The 23,684-nt window shown below is 43.8% G+C and overlaps 1 protein-coding gene across 8 annotated transcripts in view; it reads right to left on the reverse strand.

The window, feature by feature from the left end:
• The window catches only part of PDE8B (phosphodiesterase 8B), a 321,825-nt gene that overhangs the window by 6,267 nt on the left and 291,874 nt on the right, over positions 1 to 23,684 (reverse strand). For all 8 annotated transcript variants that reach the window (XM_032277695.1, XM_032277729.1, XM_032277732.1 and 5 more), the window contains 10 exons: positions 20,533 to 20,575; positions 16,218 to 16,295; positions 13,914 to 13,990; positions 12,349 to 12,513; positions 9,794 to 9,839; positions 8,633 to 8,768; positions 7,574 to 7,772; positions 2,516 to 2,733; positions 1,060 to 1,180; positions 245 to 412 (listed from right to left, as the gene is read on the reverse strand). In XM_032277695.1, coding sequence (XP_032133586.1) covers positions 245 to 412; positions 1,060 to 1,180; positions 2,516 to 2,733; positions 7,574 to 7,772; positions 8,633 to 8,768; positions 9,794 to 9,839; positions 12,349 to 12,513; positions 13,914 to 13,990; positions 16,218 to 16,295; positions 20,533 to 20,575 — 1,251 coding nt within the window. The remainder of the gene's footprint in view (positions 1 to 244; positions 413 to 1,059; positions 1,181 to 2,515; positions 2,734 to 7,573; positions 7,773 to 8,632; positions 8,769 to 9,793; positions 9,840 to 12,348; positions 12,514 to 13,913; positions 13,991 to 16,217; positions 16,296 to 20,532; positions 20,576 to 23,684) is intronic.

Below are 23,684 nucleotides of genomic sequence, written 5' to 3' on the forward strand. Positions count from 1 at the left end.
AGGACAAAAAGTTATTCCCAAAGGCTCAATTTATCTCTCTTCTAGAGAGACTTTTTTTAGTGACCAGCCACATCAGTCAGTTCCTGAGGGAAACAGAAGTCTACTCCAGGCAGAGGCGTGAGCTGCTTGGAGTAGCAGGGAGGAGTGGTTAACTAATTGGTAAAAAGTTACTCAGCTGGAGAATTCCCCAGGAGTTCCATGACCTGGGGCCCATTCCCCAGAGGGAAGTGGAAAGATGGCGCACCTGTGCAAAATACTCCTCAGAGATCCTCCCAGCCCATTCAATGCACAGGTCCAAGGGGCGGCATGGGTTGGCCACGTCAGCACACTTAATCATCATGCGTTTGATCAGGATTTGGTTTTCAGGGAAGTTCTTCCCAGCAGGGTTGCATTCATAGTCGCTGCCCTCAATCTGGAAAACAGGGGTCAGATCAGGGTTGGTTCAAGATGATGGGGAAGACCACAAGGACTAACTCACCAGGCATTCAGTGATGATCACAGTGGATCTTACTAGGTGTGAACCTTCTGTTTCATGTTCTTAAAATTCAAATTGGTAAGGACCTTAAGGCATGTCCAAGGTACATGAGTAGGTTTTACAACAAATGCTTCTGCTTTCCAGTCACTCCCAGTCTTATGATAGTCTTCAGGTACTGGTATGTTTTTAATGTGAATCAGGAACATTCCTTGTTCTTTAAAACACTCTCCAACTTTGAGGTTTCCCAAGAGCTCAACGAACAGAGAGATAAAGGCACTGGATTCTCTAACATGCCACCATTTATGCCAGACTCTGCTCATCTACGGCTCCTTCCATCATATTCTTTGGGCCTAGCTTTTTTGGTCAGTACTGGCTTTTTCTCAGGGCCTTTCTTCCAAGGAGCTCAGAGTTGCTGTGGGCAGTTTATTCTCATCCTCAAGAAAAACAATGGCCAGTCCTTTCAGTCCTTTACCAACTCCAAGCAAATAACCACCTTGCATTTGAGAGAAAATGCTTCGGGGCCAGAAAAGGCTGTCATGGAAATGTACATGCACGTGCCTTATGGCATGGAAAGCGGTGCTCACCTCAGCTGCCATTGGCTTGTTGATGCTGTTCACAAACTTATTCACATGTTCAAAGTGTTTTGTCATCTCTGTTGCCAAAACCATGTCAATAATAGCCTGGCGCAGTGTTCGATAATGGTTCCTAAAATAACCAGAAGACAAAGGGGCTTGTTCACAGTGTGTCTCGAATTTTAACGATCCTGCCACCATTTCACTACACTCCTCACAACCTAGGAGGAAGCTGGGGCAGAGTTAAGAAATGTGTGCAGATCACAAGAAGAGTTTACCTGCTTGTTCTCCCAAAATGCAGATGCTATTCCATTTTCCCCAGTGACAGCTGACCCTTCCATATGTGATTTGTGAGTATTTTAAAAAAGAGAGAAGATACCTATCTCATGGTGGACATTTATCTGACAAGGTGATTTCCCTCTCCCTTTCCTTGAGAACATCTAAACAGTAAGGTGGCAGGAAATGGCAGGCGGGCATGACAGCCACATAAGCTGGCCCACTGCACTCTGTGCAAACATAGTGATTCCCATTGCACAGCAGGGCCATGGCCTCTTTCAGTGACGGCATTAGAAGATTTTCCTGTTAATAAGTAATTCTCTAGATTGCAGTGCATAGAAGTTGTAATGAATGAAGCAACAACCCTGCCCCAAATTACCATCCAATTCTATCACCTTTTTCTAACTTCAAGAGCCAGAATGGCTCTTGAATAAAATTGGCTATTGGAAAGAATTCTTTCTGCAAAAGTTTAAAATCCCATCCTTGATACTGATGAAACTGAAGCCAAAGCTGGAATAACTCATCTCCATGTTTTCCCAGTTGTTTTCTGGAGACCAAACTGACAGGCTCACATAGACCAGTGGTCCTGAGGCCCGAGTGAGCTCTGCGTTCTCTGTACACTGCACCCTCCCAGGCGTCTGTCCACCAGCATGGCTGGTGCTGTGTGGGAAACACCCATAGTCTGACTGCAAGATGCTGGCAGGCAAGAGGAGCTGCTCATATTTAACCCACTCTCATCAGAGGAGAATGCAGGGCTAGGGGAACCTGCCTGACACTTCATGCTCCTGCTTCTCTGTGGGACCTACTCACAAAGGAGTGTTTTAAGTGGCCGAATATTGAGCTGGGGAAAGATGGGGGTGGATCATTTTCCTTGAGTTACACAAAAGACAGGATGTCCTCATAGGAGGGTAAAAATATCTGCTGTACTTTCTAATAATACAATCAATATTTATGTAGTGTTCTGCAGTGTATAAAACATTTTTATGAACTCACTGAAGACTAAATGAAATTTCAAAATGTAAAGGCAGTCTGAAAAGTCAAATTAAGTTAAGGGCAAGGTTATTTTATCATCTGATACAGTGGGACAGCTATTATTTTCCCTTTCCCCGAAGAGGAAGCTAAGTCTTTGGGAAAACCCAGTTTCCCACTTAAACTTCACAAACTTGAGCACAAGAGCCCAAGCACAACAAACCTGTCAATATTCTTGAAAATGTTGCACTTGGTGTCCTTGACCGTGAGCTGGAAGGCCAGGGCGGTGTGGTGGCTCTCCAGAACCGCAGTGTCATTATAGAGCACAGCAAGCTCGCTGCCTGCATTGCAGAGGAACGAGTTGGTCCTTCCCGGGTGATCCACATCGTGGACCGTGGCAGCAATGAGGGCTGCCACCTCATCCAGCTGATCGAGGCTTCCCTGGGATAAGGAGGAGGCAAGGTTGAGCATTACTCACTGGATCTTGGAGACCTGCATCCATCCCTGCCTGTACAGAGGGTTGGGTCAGAGGATTTGGGATTTTCAGAACGTTTTTAGCCTGTTGAGGCTTCCGACTTCCTAGATGTGGAGAGGCGGCATTGGACATGCAGCATCGCTTTACTCTGCTGTTATCTGTCAGGGAAACCTGAGCCACAGCTACAACAGATGCTTCTGCAGGAAGAGGCCCAGCAGGCCTTTTGAATTGCCCACTGTATGGTATTACTGCCATAGCAGAAAGTGGCCTGTGATCACAGATATAACCAATTTGCCCACTCTGAAAAGATTTTGAGTGTGCTGGTAGCAAATGGCTCAGACACAATGAAATTATTCACACAATGGGGAAATGACTAGAGCTGAGCAGTAAAAGACGACCAAGGGAAAGAAGAAGGAATGCCAGGAAAATTAAGGCTAAGGGGGCTCTTGCAGCTAGGAACAAAATTCAGCTCTGGGCTAGCAGGCAGCAGAGGCAAAAAGGGAAACCCTATTTCGAAAGCTCTCATTATATAATTAACACAAACTGGAGCATGTGGGGATACAAGTGTTTTCTGAGCCTACAGCTTTAGGAGGGAGTTATCAGATGGGCAATGTTATGTAAGAGATGCTATACTATGAATGTATTATTGAGTGCCTACTAGGTACCAATTATCACCGCAGAGTGCCAGAGCTGCAGTGATGATTTACACCGGCACAGTCTGCACAATGGAGTTTGTCATACAGAGGGAGAGAGACAAATAAATTTTAAAACAAATAGAAGTAACTTACTGTGAGATGTGCCAAGAAGGAAAGTGCAGATACTTTGGAAGTAGAACCATGGGGCCTGGTCTACTTTAGGCAGCACTGTCAAGTATATTTTTTGCGATGAAAGAAATGTGTTCTATTTGTGCTATCCGACAGAGTAACCCCTAGTTGCATGCAGCTACTGGACACTTGAAATGTAGCCGTGCAAATGAGGAACTGCATTTTAAACTTTACTTAGTAGCTATGTGAGGCTGATGGCTACCATATCAGATAACATGAGTGTAGACGGGGGGCACTTCAAAGGGAGTGATTTTTATGCTGAGCCTGAAGGGGAAGCAGGAATTGTCCAGGCAACAAGCGGCAAGAGGGGAATTCCAGCCAGAAAGAACAGCCTACATGAAGCTCCTAAAGTCCAACCAAAAAGGCCTGTCCAGGAAACGTGAAGAATATCATCATGGCTGAAGGGGAATAGCGAGTGAGAGGGAAAGTGGTCCCCAAGATGAGGGGTCATATTTTTGGTATTCTCAAAATTTGCTCTAGGAGAGCTGCTGCTCAGGGGAGGAAGGCGAACCTGTAGCTCAGCACTGTCCTGTGAGGGCACCCTGATGGCCAAGGGGCTGCACGTGCATGTGTTGCTTTAGCATTGTAGTGGGCTTCCCTGAAAGCTCTGTCCCCCCCAAGAAGGGAGCCATTTCCATTCCCAACGCTGACCCCATGTAACTGGTGAGCAACCCTGGGCTGACCCCAATCAGCACAACAGGCCTCCTGAGTAGTGACAGCAGAAGTTACTCTTTCCAGCTCTGATTCCGCGGTGCGTCAAGGGCAAGCACACACAATTGGGCCCATTCCACTGCTGCTCGGGAGAGGCTACAGTCACCTGCAGGCACATTCAGCCGTCTCCAAGCTCAGGACCCAGGACTGCCCCAACTGGGCTCCACCTTCACTGACTGTATCTGAGCAGTGAGAACCCACAGGGCCAAAACTCTGGGCCTCCAGCTAGGGCCCCTATGGTGTGTTTAATCCTGCTTGGAGTCTCAGGCCTGTTTATTTTTTAATTCTTCAATGAAATAGATTCAAGTAACTGGGGTAGAAAACATAAAAAGCACTAGATGGAACACACCTTTCCTTCCAGCTAACACTCACTTAAACCATGTCCTCACTGACTTTTACAAAGGTATCAATAATGGGTCCCGCAGTTTTGGTGGGCACCAGCAAGGCCTTGTCTGACCAGAAGTGGCTGGGCGGTTGGGAAGGAAGACAGGCTAGCTCAGGAGCAGAGGAGAGAAGCAAGCCCCTCCCTGTGTCAGGGAGGAAATGTCCGTGGGAGAAAACCCCACCAAACCTGCAACTGGCAAAATTCCAGTCCCATGGAGGTGCAGTTACCTCTGCATAGTTTTTTCCTTCTTTAACCACTAGGAATAGATTTGGATCACACTGAGGAACATAGGCCAAGAGGGTTTCATTCTAGATCTGCCTTTCAAGTAGTTTCTTACTCAGGATAAATATTCATGTATGCCCAGATACTAATAAAGTTATGCTTGCCATCCTGGCCTCTCCACTTGCAATAGTTCCCTGGAATTGGGTAACGTTGAGAGCGGATGGGGTCTGTTGCCAATTGAAGGGGCTGTTAGCTCTAGGCATGCTAGCTCTACAGCTGGGTTGGCCATGCTTTGTCATAGTGACATTAAGAATTTTAGCCTGGCCAGGCATGGTGGCTCATGCTTGTAATCCCAGCAATTTTAGAAGCTGAGGCAGGTGGATTATCTGAGGTCAGGAGTTCCGGACGAGCCTGACCAACATGGTGAAACCCCAACTCTACTAAAAATACAAAAAATTAGCTGGGTGTGGTGGCGTACACCTGTAACCCCAGCTACTTGGGAGGCTGAGGCGGGAGAATCACTTGGACCTGGGAGGCAGAGGTGGCAGTGAGACAAGATGGCGCCATTGCACTCCAAACTGGGTGACAAAGCAAGACTCCATCTCAAAAGAAAAAGAGAAAAAAAGAATTTTAGTTTGTCAAAAAGAAATTGGGAGTGAAGATGACACAAAGAGGTAAGAAAATGCTTTCTGACCCTCTTTGTCAGGGCCAGCATATCTGGTAGAAGAGGCCTCAGGGGTAAATCTTTATGGACCCACCAGTAATCATAGTAACTAACCCTCTGAGCACAGAAGCCTCTTCCAGCTCAGTTCGCCAAGGCTCCTTGCAGCTGTATGTTTTCTGATTCTCTGGAGGGGCTGCCAGCATGAGAAAATGTGTTTTGAATTGTAAACATATTCTGTCTAATCTTAAGCTTGTTTCTATTGCTGTCATTTGAGAAATCTAATCAAACTCCAAATACACTAGCAGAACTCACAATTTAAAGAAATATATTTTGGAGGAGGGTAGTCAGATACAATCAAGTTACTAAGCATTCCCTAATTTATCAAAGATTTAATCAGTGTTTTCCTAGAGTGGTTCTGCTTGAGTGAGGCTCACCTCTAATGCAAGACTGCAGAGGCTACTGATCGCCTTGGTCTTGGCATTAATGAGCTGGGTGCTGATCTCAACTGGTAACATGTGGCTTCAGTTGTGAAATATCATGGTATAAAAAAGAGGAGCATGAACCTGTAGTAGGAATCCAAGGTGTTTTCACTCCTCAAAGAAAGGTTTTACAGAAACTATTAGTTTCTTAAAAGTAGAAGATATCACTATTACTATTAGTATTTTAAAAGTAGAAGACAAAATTCTTCAAAAGCATTACTCTGGCCAGGCACGGTGGCTCACACCTGTAATCCCACAACTTTGGGAGGCCGAGGCAGGCGGATCACGAGGTCAAGAGATTGAGACCATTCTGACCAACATGGTGACACCTTGTCCCTACTAAAAATACAAAAATTAGCTGGGTGTGATGGCGCAGGCCTGTAATCTCAGCTACTTGGGAAGCTGAGGCAGGAGAATCACTTGAACCTAGGAGGCAGAGGTTGCAGTGAGCTGAGATCACGCCATTGCACTCCAGCCTGGCAACAGAGCCAGACTCCATCTCAAAAAACAAACAAAAAACAACAACAAAAACCACAAAAGCATCATTCTTGGGCCACATTGTTTTCTTGCTGATCAAAGTGAAGATCAGGCTGCCTTTGGCAAAACTGAGAAGAAAACATCACAGCCCACTTCCTATTTTCATGCCATTTCTGCTTCTACCAGTCTCACTATAGCTCTTCTTAAGTACCTATGATCTTAATCCTTCATCAACACCTGTTCTAAGAAAATGATCTAATGTCAGGCATTTACAGATTGATGTGAATGTCAGTCCTGATATGGCACTTCTCCCAGGGGTATGTAAACTTTTAAGTTTTAGGTCTAGTTGTAGCAAAAGAATTTATAAGCTTTGGTGTGCAAGTGATGGTAGCTGGGGAGGAGGAGAGATGGGGATCTCTTGCCAGTTATAAATAGGGCTGCCTTTATGTAAAGAACAGGGCATTCCTAGAACTGCCCTACAGATCAGCAGTGGTACATGACAGTATTGAACTCCAGGACTAAGGGATAGGGAACTCTTTCAGAATTATGCAAAAGTCATTAATATGCAGATATACACAGTCACACACAAAACACAAACATCTATGTATGTAAATCGGCATAGAATGCAGAATGGCTATGATTAATAGGGGGATTGTAATCTACCAATGGCCAAGTCCTGATACTAAAATTTAATCTATACATCTAGTAACCATTTGCTGTTACAATTAAGTTCTGTCCTGCAACCAAGAAACACAGCTCCTAGTAAACATTTGGAAAATGGGTTCATGATCTGCCATGCATATAAAGGAGGCTCTATAGTGACATAAATTATTATTTTTAGTTTTTGGAGGAGGGGAGGGCTAGCAGAAAGGTCCATGTCTTTATAACACCAAAGTGACTGGTCAATTTGGTAACAACAAAATAATTTTTTTTAAAGCTATTAAGTTGGTTGTAAAATAGCTGTTTGCCTGATGTATTTCCTAAGATTAAGTTCTTGGCTCTCCAATCGAGGCAGGTAACTAGGTCATGCTATCAAAACCCTACCTTCACTCTTTCCTTTCCAAGGAAGAAAGCGGTGGCGTGCAATACGTCGGCAGCATGGGTGGAGTTGTGGTAGGCGTTGGAAGAGTGGTAGTTGGCTTCGATCACTTGGAACCAGGCCCGAAGAGTGGTTTCAGAACAGTTTAAAAATTCACATACACCAAACCGAGAGAAAACCTTTAAGCCCAGGTAAACCAAAGGCCTGAAAAATAGGAAAACCCACCCTAGTTCATTGTATTCACTGGCCCAGAAACTTTTCTTCCATGTTACTGGAGGGTGGAAGCATTTTTCTTCTGATGATAGCTTCACACACACAGGCGTATAAAAGCATCACCTCCAAAAATTAGGGGGTAGGATCTCTCTGCCTCACCAGCCACCTCTTTGGAACTAGATCCTTCATGGAATTATTTCTAGATGATCTCTAAGCCCTAGGCCCCTCAGTGGCCCTGGTAACCAAGAAATGAGACTGGCAATCCCTCTTCATCTCCACTTCCACACCAACCTTGCACTTTATTTATGCTCCCTAAGGAAGTGACTAAGCTTAAGGACAAAAGGAACAGCTTGGATGGTGTCAAAGTCCTATCATTTAGAGTCCCATTGCTTATTTACGTTACAGGTGAGAATCATTCATATCCTATTGACCAAGCCACTGGGAATAAACAGCTTTCTCCTCATATAGAAAAAGTCCTTTTAGTTATCTTTCCTCTGCCTACAGGATGGAGCAGACAAAAAAAAAATCTATAGTGCTCTCAATTCCATACTGTAGGGCAGAGCTTTGAGACAAGTTTGAGGCTGAGGATTCGTAGAACTCTTGGTTCACTAGCACAAAGAAGGGACCTGTGGATGCTCAGGCGGATCCCACATCTTACTAATACCCTCCACAAAGGAGCTCACTCAAGGCCACAGTCTCTCTGCTCATTCACCGCTACTCCAGCATGACACAAGAGCCAGAACCTGTGAGGTCTCTCATGGCAAAAACGTATCTCTCTCAAAGTTTCCAAATGTGAGAGTTTGAGTGTGGCCATCAATCCTGCTCTGCCTTCAGCCAGAGAAGTCACATACCTTTTATGTGTAACCGCTTCCAATTCAAAGATGTTGAAGTCCCAACTCTCCTCATTATCAAGTAATTGAGAGATACAAGGGGGAACATCATTGATGGTTATTGGCATCGCCAGGTGACTGTGGCTCTGGTGCACATCTGAGCAAACAGATGGGTTGTGGAAGACTGGTTAACTGTGGAGTCTTGAGTGCCCGGGTATCTGTCATCATCTTCACGGTTACTGCTACGAAGTCTTAGGGGGTGGGCTCGGTGGCTCACACATGCAATCCCAGTACTTTGGGAGGCTGAGGCAGGCATATCACTTGAGATCAGGAGTTCAAGACCAGCCTGGCCAACATGGTGAAACCCCATCTCTACTAAAAATACAAAAATCAGCCAAATGTAGTGGCACGTCCCTGTAATCCCAGCCACTCGGGAGGCTGAGGCAGGAGGATTGCTTGAACCCAGGAGGCGGAGGTTGCAGTGAGCCAAGATTGTGCTACTGCACTCTACCCTGGGCAATAGAGCGAGACTCTATCTCAAAAAAGAAAAGAAAAAAGAAAAGTCTTGTATTTCCTAGAGTAGGAACATTTTCACTTCAAGATTTTTCTGGGGCTGGGTGCAGTGGCTCAGGCCTGTGATCCTAGCATTTTGGTAGGCTGAGGCAGGAGGATCACGAGGTCAGGAGTTCAAGAATAGTCTGACCAACATGGTGAAATCCCATCTCTACTAAAAAAGAATACAAAAATTAGCTGGACATGGTGATGCGTGCCTGTAATCCCAGGTACTCAGGAGGCTGAGGCAGGAGAACTGCTTGAACCTGGGAGGCAGAGGTTGCAGTGAGCCAAGATGGCACCACTGCACTCCAGCCTGGGTGACAGAGCGAGACTCCATCTCAGAAAAAAAAAAAAAAAGATTTTTTGTTATTGAACTTCAAGACCCTCAAATAGAAAAATAATTCAGTTTAACTCTGCTTAAATGTATAGAGATTTACAATTCTTACTCTAACCATGCTCAGAGCAGTAATTTTAATTAGTGGACTGGTTTTAGATGTAGACCATATTGATGCTTAAACTCAAATGAGAGTAGCTGGAAGTAACGCCTCCCAGAACAATAATCACAACAGTGGGGACAGCACAGGCTGGAGGCAGGTCGCGGTAACAAGCAGACAGATGAAAACTTACTCTTTGTAAACACATACTCGTTTCCTGACAGCCTTCTCAAGCCGTCCTTGAATAAAGGAAGAGCCTGTTAGAAGCATGCTTTATATCCATTATCATTCTCCTCTTTCTTTCATTAGAAAAAGAGATTTGAATCCCGAATAACCCAATCAATCTGGACGTCTAAGTTGCAGCAAAGCTCAAAATTAAATCAGAACAGTTATCAGACAGATGACACTCTCCCTTCTGTAACTATGAGCCCCAGAAGGTGGAGAACTGGGATAGAGTGAATGTGACCGTGCTGAGGACTCACAGGGAGTTGTGGGTGGGCCCTGTTGTGAGGCCATCTTCCTCTCCTGGCATTTTCAAGCCAGGTAAGTGAAATCACAGGAGTGACCTTGCTTCAGCTCTTGAAGGGATCCCACTCACCCTCAGAGGGACTGTGTTACTTGTGTCTTTAGACTTACATTTCGAGGAGCTGAAAACATCAGCCACATTTAGGGGATTACCTTCTAATGTAAACTTTTAAAAAGATTGAGCTATTTTTTTGACTAATATCTCAACTAATTTTTTCCCAACTATTTTTATGTTTTTAAACATGGGCATTGCTTCTTGCCTTTTAAAGAAGAGTTTCTGGGTTTGAGGTCCTTGGAGATGCAGCATCAAGAAAGTGGACGAAATGCCAATGTTCTGCCATATCCAGGCTCTTGAACTATTCCCCAAATATTCTTGAATCTCAGTTTCCCTCCCTCCACCTTGGATCTCTGAGTACCTAAATTACCTAGCTCTTTGCTTAAAAGTCATTTTAGAAATGCTTACTTGTCATTCCCAGCTGATGTGTGCTAAGGTTTAAAGTAGTATTAATTAATGAAGGACTCACCTGAAGTTATACCTGGGATCTTTAGGCCCAGAGCTTAATTTTTAAAATTCAGTAAACATGGAAGTCGCAACAACCACAACTGTCCTGCCTCTAAACTGTGTGGCAAGGGATTCCTGGCTTTCCTTGCTGTTCTCTTGCTCTACTTCCCCAAAACCACATAAAATTGAGGTGGAATCACACACTGGTTCTTCACAGCATCCTCTGGAGAGGAAACCCAGGACGGTATGGCAGTGAGGTAGGAGGAGGCTCGGACATGGGGCCAAACTGAGGACTACGTAAAACAGGTCCAGGGCAGAAGCATCTCCCCATAAGCTATGTGCACCTGTGTACCATGTCAGTTTACTGTTGCCATGGCAACACCCAGACTTTTCCACCCCTTTTCATGGCAACAACCCAGAAATTACCACCCTCATCCTAGAAATAGCTGCAAAAACTGCCCCTTAATATGCATATAATTAAAAGTGGGTACAAAGATGAGTGCAGAACTGCCTCTAAGCTGCTACCCAGGGCACACTGCCCATGGGGTAGCCTTGCCTTGCAAGGAACAGCCCTCCTACTGCTACTGTCCCCTGCTGCTTCAGTAGAAGTTGTTGTTTAACACCACCGGCTCGTCCTTGAATTATTTCCTGGGCGAAGCCAAGAACCCTCCCAGGCTGAGCCCCAGTTTGGGGGCTTGCCTGTCCTGCATCAGCAGCAGGGAGGGAGGGAACATGGCTTGCTCCCAGAACCATATCCCTCCCACTGCAATCTGTGGTGGCCACTGTCTTGCAGAGCCCTTGCCAGTGCTGCCTAGAAGCTGAGGTCTGCATTGCATTAGGTGGAGTTAACACAGGCTCCCCCAGGAGCAGGAAGAGAACAAGAAGGCCCTCAAGTTCCAGATGGAGAATGGAGGGGAAAGCCAGTCAACACTCAGCATTTGGTGGCAGGGCTGCACAGAAACCTTCAAAGTCAAACTCATACATGATGTCTGGACTTTTTCTCTAAAGAATTCCAGCTTCGGACTCTGATGGGGAACTCAAATAATTTGAATTTTTTTTCCTTTACTTGCTGACAGATGATTATGAAAGCCAAACAGATCACAGCAAAACACTAGAACAGGATGAGGAGTCCCTAGAAATCAGCTACTCTTGGTGGTGTAAATGGTGCTTTTTGGAATGTGGCAGTAAGAGGTTCCTTCTCCCCCTCCCCTCCCTGAGCCAGAACAGCCCCAATCTGCTTTTACTTTATAAATGGTACTTCTATACTAACTTTTATTTAAATAAAGGATTCTATAGTTAAGATTAAATGCTACAGTCTAACTATAAACCCTTTCATTACATAAGGAGTCAGGTCCATGGAAATGAAATCCAATACTATACCAGATCAAGGGAAAGCAGCAGGAATCAAGAGCCTGCAGACACCCCTCTGGCACATGTAGCCCTCCATCAGTTACCCACTGACTCCCTGCAGTCATAGGAAGACCGAAGCACTGTCCCCATGGCTATGGTAGGTCAGCCTTACAGAAAGACAAATGCAAGAGTCACTCAAATACCACTACACATATAATATGTAAATTCCAATGCAGTTGCTTCTGACTATGCTAACATTAGTTAACAAGCAACAGGTACTTCTGCAACCACGGGTAACAGTTCCCACATCAACTGAACTCCAGAGGCCCCAGATGCCCCTCTTGCTTTTCTGGTTTTGCCTCATCACTCACAGTCATCAGGCCTCCAACAAGATCACTGGTGTGGGGATCTTCATCTTTGGTACCCAGCTGAGGGGAGTACAGTTCTGTGGTCCGTAAAATCTCTAGAACTCTGTCCAGGGCTTCCGCTACTGTGACTGGGCTGTTTTCTTGGGCTGCATTGATTATATTGATAACCTAACAGGGTGAAGAAAGAATATAGTTGAGGACAATAGGATTCTGCTTCACCAAAGTCATATGTATGCCCAGAATCCAAAAGAAATCAGTTGGTAACCGTCTCTTATTCAAAATGACCAGCCCCTTTCACAGTACCACCCTTCTTCCTGAAGCATGCTTTTCTCCCCACGGGCTACTGGTGACTGTTCTCTTACCTCAGTGACTAGGCTTCCTCGGGCTCCCATGCGGATTCACCTCCCCAGGCCCTCCTTTACCGGTTGGAGTGGCTCAGAGATCTGTTCTGGGCCCCTCTCTCAGTCTCTCACTTCCAGAAATGGTATTTCATTTCCATGTCTTTGGACACCTATGATCCACAGCCAGGAACTTTCTAATTTACCTCCCAGCCCTCAGCTTCCTTTGCCCTCCAGGCTTGTACATTCAATTCCCTACCTGGCATACCTACTGGAATATCTCATAGGTCTAGCACTAAACACACAGTCTCCTTCCCTTCTCCCCACAAAAAGCATGTAAACACACACAATAAAAAAAAAAAAATCAAAGAGAACAGCTGTTCACCTTCTGTGGTTTCTACAACAGAAAGCCCTTCTATCCACCTTATGCTCACGCCTGAAACCTGGGAGGCCCTGTTGACGTAAGATCTGTCCCCATTCCTCTCCCAACCCTAGCAGTGTAATTCATCACCAAGTCCTGTTGGTCTACCCCAAAATATTTCTTGATCTATTCATTTCTCTCCACCTCCACTGCTATAATTCTAGCTCAGCTACTTCTAGAATAGCCCCTAACTGACCTGTTCTCTTGCCGCCTCCAATCCATTCTCTGCACATAGCTGGGTATTCTTTTCAACAAACGTATCTGGTCACATCGCCCACCCCACACCTGAAACTCTTCAGTGGTTTCCACTACACACAAACTAAGATACAAACTCCTATGTCCCTGCTGACCAGAATGAGCTGAGCCCTGTGCAACTGACATCCTCCTCCTCTCCCCCCTGCTTACCAAGCTCCAGCCACTACGACTTTCTTTCAGCTCCTTAAATGTTCCAGTCCCTCTTTGCCCATCCCTGTGCTTTTCTTCTTGCTGTTCCTGCTACCTGGAGACTTCTCTTCCTTCTTTTCCTGAGTAACATCTATGCTTCAAATCTTGCTTCAAAATGACTCAGTTTCCCTGACTGCCCCTCTCATCCAGCCCACTTAAGGGCCCTACTGTAATTTCCTCTCACAGAACCCAGTCCTTCACTGTCCCGACTGTAACTTAGGACAAGATGTTTATGTATTATGTGTTTACCTGCCTGCTGTTTCTTCCGCTAGACTGAGCTCCATGATGTCTATGGCTGTATTTTCAGAGCACAGCCCAGTGCAAGGGCCCCCGACTGCAACATGTGGACAGCAGTCACCACTCACCTTTGTGATGGGAGCCTCGATGGTCATGGAGTGGATCCTCGCCATGGACGGATAACGACGATTTTGCAGGCTTGGTGCTGGGAAGAAGGGAAGAAAGCTGTGTCCGGTTCTGGTGGCTCAGTGTGTTTAAGTGCAGCAAAGGCGTCCCTTCATGGATGGGGCCCACTTCTCACAGGACTGCCCTCCCTTCTAAAAAGCCATGAATTCACCCATCTCTTCTGCCAAGGCTGATAGCCCAACTGCTACTTGTCCGAGTCTGGAAAGGTGATCCAGCCTGGAACTTCGGTGGCAGGAGGGCTTGGTGAGCCCCAAGTCCACAAGGGCATTTCTGAGGTGGATGGGGTCCAAAAAGGCCTCATTCCAACAGCCTAATGACCCCCACAGGACCCACTTTTCCCCAATCACCCAACCCCAACTGTTGTAGTTCCATGACTTTCAGTCCTAAGGCACTGGCCGTGTAACCAGATGACTGCAGCCAGCATGGGAAGGGAGGCAGTTCATGGTTAGAGTCAGGGCGGAGGATTGAGCCCATCTCAGTCTGAATTAGGGCCAGTCACTCCCCCTGCCCATGCCTTTAGCCTCTTAACTCCCAAAAGTTCTAGTTCAAATCTACAGAAACTTTCATTTAAAAAAAAAAAAAAAAGTTTATTTTTCTGAATATGTCATGTTCATACTTGGTTTAAGATATCAAGAGTAGAAGCTTGGCTTTAAAAGCACTGTTCTCATCAAATCTTCCTGCTGCCCCATCTGAGGCAGACCAGAGGGGTAGAGTCCCATTTCATGGAAGGGATCACTGAACCCAGCCTGCAGCAGAGCCTGCCTCCTGCTCAGCTACCTCTGGGGTCCCTCTGGCTGCCGGTGCAGCAGCCACTGCAGGCCTGCATGCTCTTCAGCCTCCATCGTGCCCATGCTGGAGAGATGACAGTCCCCTTCAAGTTCCACTCCAGAAACAGTGAGTCCACTTCAAACTCCCTCATCCCTTATCCTCTCAGTCTAAAATATTCGATCTATCCCCTCAATCCATCTCAAAATCCCTCAGTTCATATTCTTTTGAATTAGAGACGTATCTCCGTCCCTCAAGTGCCCTGTGAATCTATCTTTTTTTAAGCATCTTTGATCCTTGCTTTGTTAGCCACTTTCATACTCAGCCTTCCCATTGTATCCTAAGCACAGGAAAGTCCCTCCCCCTTACCCTTTCTGTTGACTGTCATCTCTTTTCTATCACAGGCACTAACCATCCCCTCCTCACACCCCAGAACCTAACCCCTCATCTGCCAAATAAAAACCAAATGAGCGAGTGAAATCTACTAGTCTGTTGTCCGCTCTTGAGCTCTGATCTGCACGGCATCTAATGCTGCTGGCCACTGCCTTTCTCAATCCCCTCTTGTTTTTGGTTCATGTGACATGCACTCACATAGTCACCCCAGCTCTTCTGTCCTCTTCACTGGCCTTATTTCCACTGCCCACTTCCTGAGACTGTGCCTTCAGACTCAGGCTTAGACCCTCTCCCTGCTTTCACTACATCCACATGAACAGACACCCCTTAGAGATGTTCTTCTGCGTCTCGCTTCACCTGTCACCTCTAGAACTGCCAAATCCATGTCTAGAGCCCCGAGTACCAGGCTTGCAGTTGGCTTCCTAGACATCTCCACTAAAATAAGATTCAGCTTCTCCTTAACCCCAACCTAGCCAAACCTGAAGACATTCTCTTTTCTGTAAATACGACTTAAAATGTCCCAGACACAGAGGAATGAAATGTCAGAATCATCTTTGACTTTTCTATCTCCCTGCGAATCCAACTGTTTACTTAGGCCTGGCCGATGGAACTCAAAAAATACTTTGCTAAATTCTGCTTTTCAGGGCAGAAAACATTTTGCTAAATTCTGCTTCACAATTTCTCGGTGACATTTCATTAAGGAGAAGTGAGTGCATATAGCTAGTACCCTGAAAACTAGGTTTGTGTTGGGAGTTGGGAAGCCAGGACTGGCTGCCTCTCTGCCTCTAGCACCCAAGATTGACCTGTCTAGCTACTGAAACTCTGAGTTGCTTGGGTGGTTATGGCTCAACGTTTCAAGCCATCAAGAAACAAGCATGGAGTCCATCCAAAGAGAGAACAAAGACTGCACAATAAGATTTTTAAAAATAATTAATAAAAACCCTAAAAACCTTTCAGCATACTGAAAAAGAAGCTGGTGGTATTGAACCCTTACTCTTTGGAGTTTATATGCTGATGAATTTTTGAACATATTCCTTCATCGTTTTCTACATTTTAAAAAGGTCAAAGGAATCTGAAAAATGTCTTACCATCACTGCCTCGAGATGATATCGATTTCACGTCAATGGACTCTTTCCTCCTGTTCTTATATCTGAATGAATGAGGCTCTAAGGATTTCAGATTAGAAAGGGAAGGTGATTAGTTTTCAGTGTATTCACAGCAGAGATTCAAACATGTTTTTTCTTTATTCTCTAAAGAAAACAGAGTTAGTTTTTAAGCACTATAAAATAATTTTAAGTCAACCACTTTCTTTTCAAATCATAAAGACACACAAAATTATAGTCATATTAGTTAAATGATGACCTTTTTAATGGTGCATGTTATATCACAGTAATATAGCTTAGTATCAAGGGTTATTTAGTTCCATGAATGTAATTTTGAAAATAAACATTAGGCCGGCCACGGTGGCTCACACCAGTAATCCCAGCACTTTGGGAGGCCAAGGTGGGTGAATCACCTGAGCTTGGGAATTCAAGACCAGCCCGACAAACATGGAGAAACCCCACCTCTACCGAAAAAAATACAAAATTAGCTGGGCATGGTAGCGCATGCTTGTAATCCCAGCTACTCAGGAGGCTGAGGCAGGAGAATCACTTGAACCCAGGAGGCAGAGGTTGCAGTGAACCAAGAATGTGCCATTGCACTCCAGTCTGGGCAACAGAGTGAAACTTCATCCCCCCACTGCAATAATAAAAGAAAAGAAAAATAATTTAAGAAAATAAACATTAAAAGTTGAGGGACATTCTGTGGGGGGGTTCATCTCGACTTGAAAGACAATATATTCAACTGGATAGGGAAGGCTTTTATGGGATATTTTAGGAAATATGGTACTAATGAAACCTATAGAGATTTAAATAAGAAATTAATTCAGATGAATTTTGGGCACCTCTGAAAAGTCAGACTTCGAGATGGTCTTCTAGATTCTCTTTGAGGACGGATTTCATCAAATGATACATACTGATGATCATAGGAAAGGAAGATAACAGTTTTAGATTCCTCCAAAATTTCAACAACTAAACTCTCACCCTGTCCCTATTTTCCGGGGGTAGAGGTGGGAAGTGGCACGGGCAAACATTTAAAGAATTTTGGCCTAAGTCTTTACAGACTTTGAATTTAACACTGAAAATGCACCATCACGTTAATGTAAAAACTAACAAAAAGCATATGCCACCAGTGAGCGCCGAGATATAAAAAATGACAAGGCAGCAGCGTTGGCTTCAGAAACACACATTTTCAGCGCATTTGCTTCTGGTGAGAGTAACTCATAAGCCAGTAGGGAAATTTAGCTATCATACAGGATTACTCCTCACCAGGCTAAGACAGGAGGCAGACATGCAAATTTCAGCAGGAAGAATGCGTTTCTCAGATGCCAATAAATGATCATATTCCAAGAAGGAAAAAAAGATGCTTCTTTAAGAATTGCCTAGTGACACAAGGTGCAAGAAGCCTAGTAGTTAAGGAAACTAGCTCTCGAGCCAAATTGCCAAGATTCAAATTTCTACTGTGCCACCCAGTAGCTGTGTAATCCTGGGAATGTTACTTAACTTCTCTGGGTCTCAGTATCCATGTCTATAAAGTGGGGGTAATTAAAGCATCTTATTTATAAGCTGTTGTGAGAAATGAGTTAATATATGTATAGCGTTTAGAACAGCGTCTGCCAGAGTGGGCATGTTGTGCATGGAGGCTGTTAATTACATCGGTTCATTTGCATGTATGTCTTTAGACACACGTGATCCCGTTACACTGTTCTACTACTTACTGTTTTCACTGTATAATGTCTTAGACACTTCTCTAGATCACCTAAACCATTTATTTTAGTGTCCTAAAAACCTGATTCAACTAAATAAAATGGTTAAATCAAAAATTGAGACCGAATTATATTTATACAGAATGAAGTGAAGGTGGAACTGTTATAAAGTTAATCTGAACACCATAGCTACAGAGCCTTATCTTAAATAATCTCATTTAAAATATTTATTATAACATCTCTTTTCCTATTTTTTATCTTCCATATTCCACCTTAGTAACTTTCCTATCCATGCATATATGTTTCAATATATATTTTTAAAATTATCTATAAATAGTATTTTATATTGATGGGATTTTTATGATTGGGATTTTTACATTTATATTGGTGGGATCCATGATATTGCTGGGATCATGGAATTTCTGAAACCCTGAGAAACTAATAATGCTCACTTGTGAGACCCTTGTTTTAGCCTATTCAGAGACTTAATTATGTACAGTCCTAGCATTTATTTAACAAGTAATAAATTAAGTCTAACTTAAAGATTTAAGATTAAATGCAAGATTAAGGAACCCAAATTCCTCAAAATGTAATTTCTAAACAAAACTAAAAGTAGAGAGGTTAGCTTCAAGGCTGTGGCGCAGGCTGGCTGGCTGAATTTTAAGTCATTCATTAGAAATTACTCAACAATGGATGATGTTTCTTCTTCCTGATTTTACCTCAGTTAAAATTAAGAGAATCTATAGAAATAGAAATGATTAAAAGTTTGGAGAAATTATTCTTCAATAAAGGCTAACATCAGGCCATATAGAGAATTCATTGGTCATTCTTTCAACAGATGTTTATATGAATTAGAAACTTGAGCCAGAGAAAGGGTAAAGGAGATGTAAATGGCTGTACTCTATGGCAAAAAGGAATACTGGTGCCACAAATTAAAAAAAGAAAAAAAAAAAAGCTCCACTTACTGAGTACCTACTGTGTGCCAGACATTGTACTCTGTACTTCAAATAAAATAATTATGTCATTCAATAATTACAACAATTCTGAAAACTACATAGGGCTATCCCCATTTTATGGGGCCAGGCACAGTGGCTCACGCCTGTACTCCCAACTTTGGGAGGCCAAGGTGGGCAGATCACAAGATCAAGAGTTTGAAACCAGCTTGACCAACATGATGAAACTCCGTCTCTACTAAAAATGCAAAAATTAACTGGTGTGGTGGCTCACGCCTGTAATCTAAGCTACTCAGGAGTCTGAGGCAGGGGAATGGCTTGAACTCAGGAGGCGGAGGTTGCAGCGAGCCGAGATCGTACCACTGCGCTCCAGCATGGGTGACAGAGTGGGACTCTGTCTCAAAAAAAAAAAAAAAAAAAAATGTAAGCATGGAGAGAGATTTTGTATGTAGCCCAAGATCAAAGAGAATAAATGGTGGAAACTATACTTCCAAGATGAAATGGTTTCAATTTACCAATGTTTGCTGAGTATTTGTGCAGTGTCTATTATGTACAAGGCAATACTGGGCACTGCAAAGGACATGAAAATGCTTAGAGCCATTTCTGGCACCCAGAAGCTCCCAAGTTACTTAAAATAATACCCTTGCTCAAGTGCTACAAGAAGTTAACTAAAATGCATGTGAGGGAGGGAGAGAAAGAAAATGCACTTGTGTGTGAAGTGTCATTATGTTATTCCAGGCTGTTCATGCCTAGAAAGCTTTCAGAAAGGGGGCAGATAGATACCAGTTAAATGCTAGTTACTGCTAAGCATTATACATTTCCTTCTTTAATCCTCATTAACAATGAGATAGGCTTTTGCCAATTCATTTTACAAATGGAAAAAAACTGAAGCTTAGAGCAAATGAAATCTTACCAAGTACGCTAGATATGATCCACCTCATCAAGAAGAGGGACTAAACACTGAGCCCAGGGTCTGACGTTATGCATTAGTGGCTGGGAAGGCCACCAACAGGACAAAGAATGTTCCAATTCTTGGCAAGAACAAAAAAATGGTAGCAGACTGATTTTTTTTCCTAACAATCAAAAAATTCCAGACTTTCCACTTGTAGAAGTCATCAGGCCCAGCTCCTGTTTTTGTGGAGGAAGCCAAGGACCAAACAGAGCCTTGCCCAACATAGGAGATGAGCGAGTAGGAAACCGAAATAGGAACGTGGTGCTTCTGCCTCCCGGGCCAGGACCTAGTGACATGTTCCAACTGTACAGTCACTGATTACTGCAAAGCAAAGGGAGCAAAGCAAAGGGAGACTGGACAGGGTTGAGCAACCACCGTACCGTCACCTGGGTCACATTCAACCAGTGTCTCCCCCAGACTTTCTGGCCACTCTTTTGGGTTTATCTGTTCTACATGGTATCTAGCCAAGGAAAGAAAGACAAGATGGGGAGGGCATTCAGTGGAGAAGGTTCAAGGACATTCTAAGCGATTTCTGCTGTTCTTTTGGCTTGCCAACCCTGAGATATGAGCACATAGATTTTAGTAGTCCACCTTCTGGGGTGGTAGCTGTCAACCTAGACTTCTTCAGAGAAATGTATACACTTGAACCCACAACTGCCTCCTACGTTAGAGTTCAATTGAAGTATTCTCACCTGTCTGAGAATTGTCTCCTGAATCACGATGAATCTTGTGAATCTAAAGTCGTTCAAAAATTGGTAAAAGAGAAAGATTTTAAATATGCCATTAGCTATATTTCTCAAACAACTTAGTGAAAAAGCTCTGAAGACAACGAAAGCAAGAAGCTGCACATATAATATGAACAGATGAAAGTCATATGCCAAGTGACACAACTACAAAGTCTCTATCACTTTCAGACACTTAGAGAATGGCTGAGCCTGAGAGCAGGAAGACACCCAAGGCACATACTGTCTAGGCAGGACATCTGCTTCTCCAGGCAGCTCTTTTCTCATTTTGACAGCCTACAGAAATGCAGAAAGATAAAAGATATAACTAAATATAAGTTTTTATAAGCTTAATACATAACCTGTTTGTTTCAGATATGTTATAAAATTTTTCTGTACGACAGAAGTAATCTGAATTTAAGCTTAGGAGTTAGAAAACATTTCCTACAAAGCTCTTCAAATGCTCCAGTATAGACAGTCAATTTATAAAATGTTCTTTCACAATGAGATCTGAACTTTAGATGCAGTTTTGTACCTAGTTCTTTCTCATTATCAATTTTTTTTGTTAATGATTTTGTACTAATGTTCAATAAATATCTGTCAAATGACAAAATGAAGTCATTAACACTAGAAATAATAAGCGTGCTTTCTTTGGGATCCTGCATTTCTTATTTTATAACTGACCCCAACACTGTTAGTGGGGTACATTTAGTTCTATCAAACTTATAATCATGCTGCTTCACTGCGAAATCCACCTACTTTCAAGTGCTCAGACCATTAAATCTTTGTAGCCACTCAATACACGGGGTAGGTTAACTTGAAAAATAAGACAGATGAGCGTGCAGGACGTTTGCAGAGGCAGATTAATATGGCTTAGCAACATTAACTGTAATAACCAGAAATCCTGTCTGCGGAAGCCAAAGCGACTCCAGGTTGGATGCTAATCCACCATGTTGGCTTCTGATTAACCCCAGTTCCGGGATGGCCTCCAAGATGATTATTTTATCTGTTGTTCCTTGTGTAAGAAGAGCATGTACTTACCGTAAATCCTGCCCTTACATCAGAACAACCTTGGCTATAAATCCTGGCCTTAGGCAGATTCACACAGCATTCCTGCCTTTCCCCACAAGTGTCCTACACATTCCTGTCCTCTGGTACTTAAGTGCTGGGTCTGTGGGTAATGGAGCAGGGATCCACTATCTTGTCTCGGCACTACCCAAGGCACAAACAAACTTCTGTTCATAAGTTCCTATTAGCTTAAAGGAATGGGATTTGTCAGCCTCTTTCTTTGGCCTCTCAGCTTCCTCAGACTGTGGGGTAGGTGGGCACAGGCCTGCCCACCGTGACACATGTGGTAAGCCAGGCCAGGAGCTGAGAGACCAAGAAATGGAGGAAATCTTGTGGTGGGCAGACACTTTTACATGGAATGGTGTGGCTCACATTTCAGATGCTTCTGGACCACCCTGTCAGTGTGGGGATGCCCCCAAAATGTCAGGGGGGTTTAGAGTGATGGTGAACTGAGAGCCATCCATCACACTGTGGCTCAGAAGGGCCGTGGGCAGCCAACGCGGTAAGATGGCCACCTCTCAGTGGGAGCCAGTTGTCAGCAGATGCAAAAGCAAAACACCTGGCCGGGCGCAGTGGTTCATGCCTGTAATGCCAGCACTTTGGGAAGCTGAGGCCAGTGGATTACCTGAGGTCAGGAGTTCAAGACCGCCTGGTCAACATGGTGAAACCCCACCTCTACTAAAAATACAGTATTAGCTGGGTGTGGGCGCCTGTAGTCCCAACTACTCAGGAGGCTAAGCCAGGAGAATCACTTGAACCCAGGAGGTGGAGGATGCAGTGAGCTGAGATCATGCCACTACACTCCAGACTCCATCTCAAAAAAAAAAGGAAAACAGCTTGAGTAGGAATTACAATTAAGAAAAAGATTTTGTTTAAGGGCCCTACAGTCAAAAGTTAACTTATTTAAAACTGAAATTTGGGCATCATATGTATTGTTTTAAGGCCTCTACACTTTCCATAAAACTTCTGAGTCTACCGAATTCTGTTTCTCCATTTACTACTGTCTGTTCCTCCTTCCTCCTGCCATATGAGGAATCTAAAAAAAGTAATTTCCAACAGCCTGGGATCCCTTGGGGAAAACAGAGAAGGCATCAAAGACTCCTCTTTTGGGGAAGAATCTGTTTTTCCTCATGAAACCCAAGAGTAATAAGCAGACAGATTCTACTTAGGTCTAAAACCACACTCTTGTGTTATCTGATCTCTGGTTAGTGTGTGGGGAGGGTGGGAAGGTGGTACAGAGAGGACTTTGCACTATGAGAGGAGCTGATCTTGGTGTATGTAATGGCCAGCAGTCACAGGCAAGAGTCTTATTGTTAGAGGTGGCCGACAGCAGTTGTTTACAGCAAGTGGTTATTACCATCAGGGTTACTCATTTCTTGGCATGTTGGATAAGAAAAGTATGGTTTAGCCTAGAAAACCTAAGCAATACCATTCAGGACGTAGGATAGGCAAGCACTTTATGACTAAAACACCAAAAGCAATGGCAACAAAAGCCAAAATAGACAAATGGGATCTAATTAAACTAAAGAGCTTCTGCACAGCAAAAGAAACTATCATTAGAGTGAACCAGCAACCAGCAGAATGGGAAAAAATTTTTGCAAGCCACGCATCTGACAAAGGGCTAATATCCAGAATCTACAAAGAACTTAAACTTACAAGAAAAAAACAACCGCATCAAAAAGTGGGCAAAGGATATGAAGAGATACTTCTCAAAAGGAGACATTTATGCGGCCAACAAACATGAAAAAAGCTCAACATCACTCATCTTGAGAGAAATGCAAATCAAAACCACATTGAGATACCATCTCACACTAGTTAGAATGGTGATCATTAAAAAATCAGGAGACAACAGATGCTGGAGAGGATGTAGAGAAATAAGAATGCTTTTACACTGTTGGTGGGAGTATAATAAATCAGTTCAACTATTGTGGAAGAAAGTGTGGCGATTCCTCAAAAATCTAGAACTAGAAATACCATTTGACCCAGCAGTCCCATTACTAAATATATACCCAAAGGATCATAAATCATTCTGTTACAAAGACACATGCACACAT

This window comes from Sapajus apella, unplaced genomic scaffold, assembly GCF_009761245.1.
Source record: "Sapajus apella isolate SASKATOON/1434 unplaced genomic scaffold, GSC_monkey_1.0 scaffold1, whole genome shotgun sequence".
NCBI classification, from domain to species: Eukaryota; Metazoa; Chordata; class Mammalia; order Primates; family Cebidae; genus Sapajus; species Sapajus apella.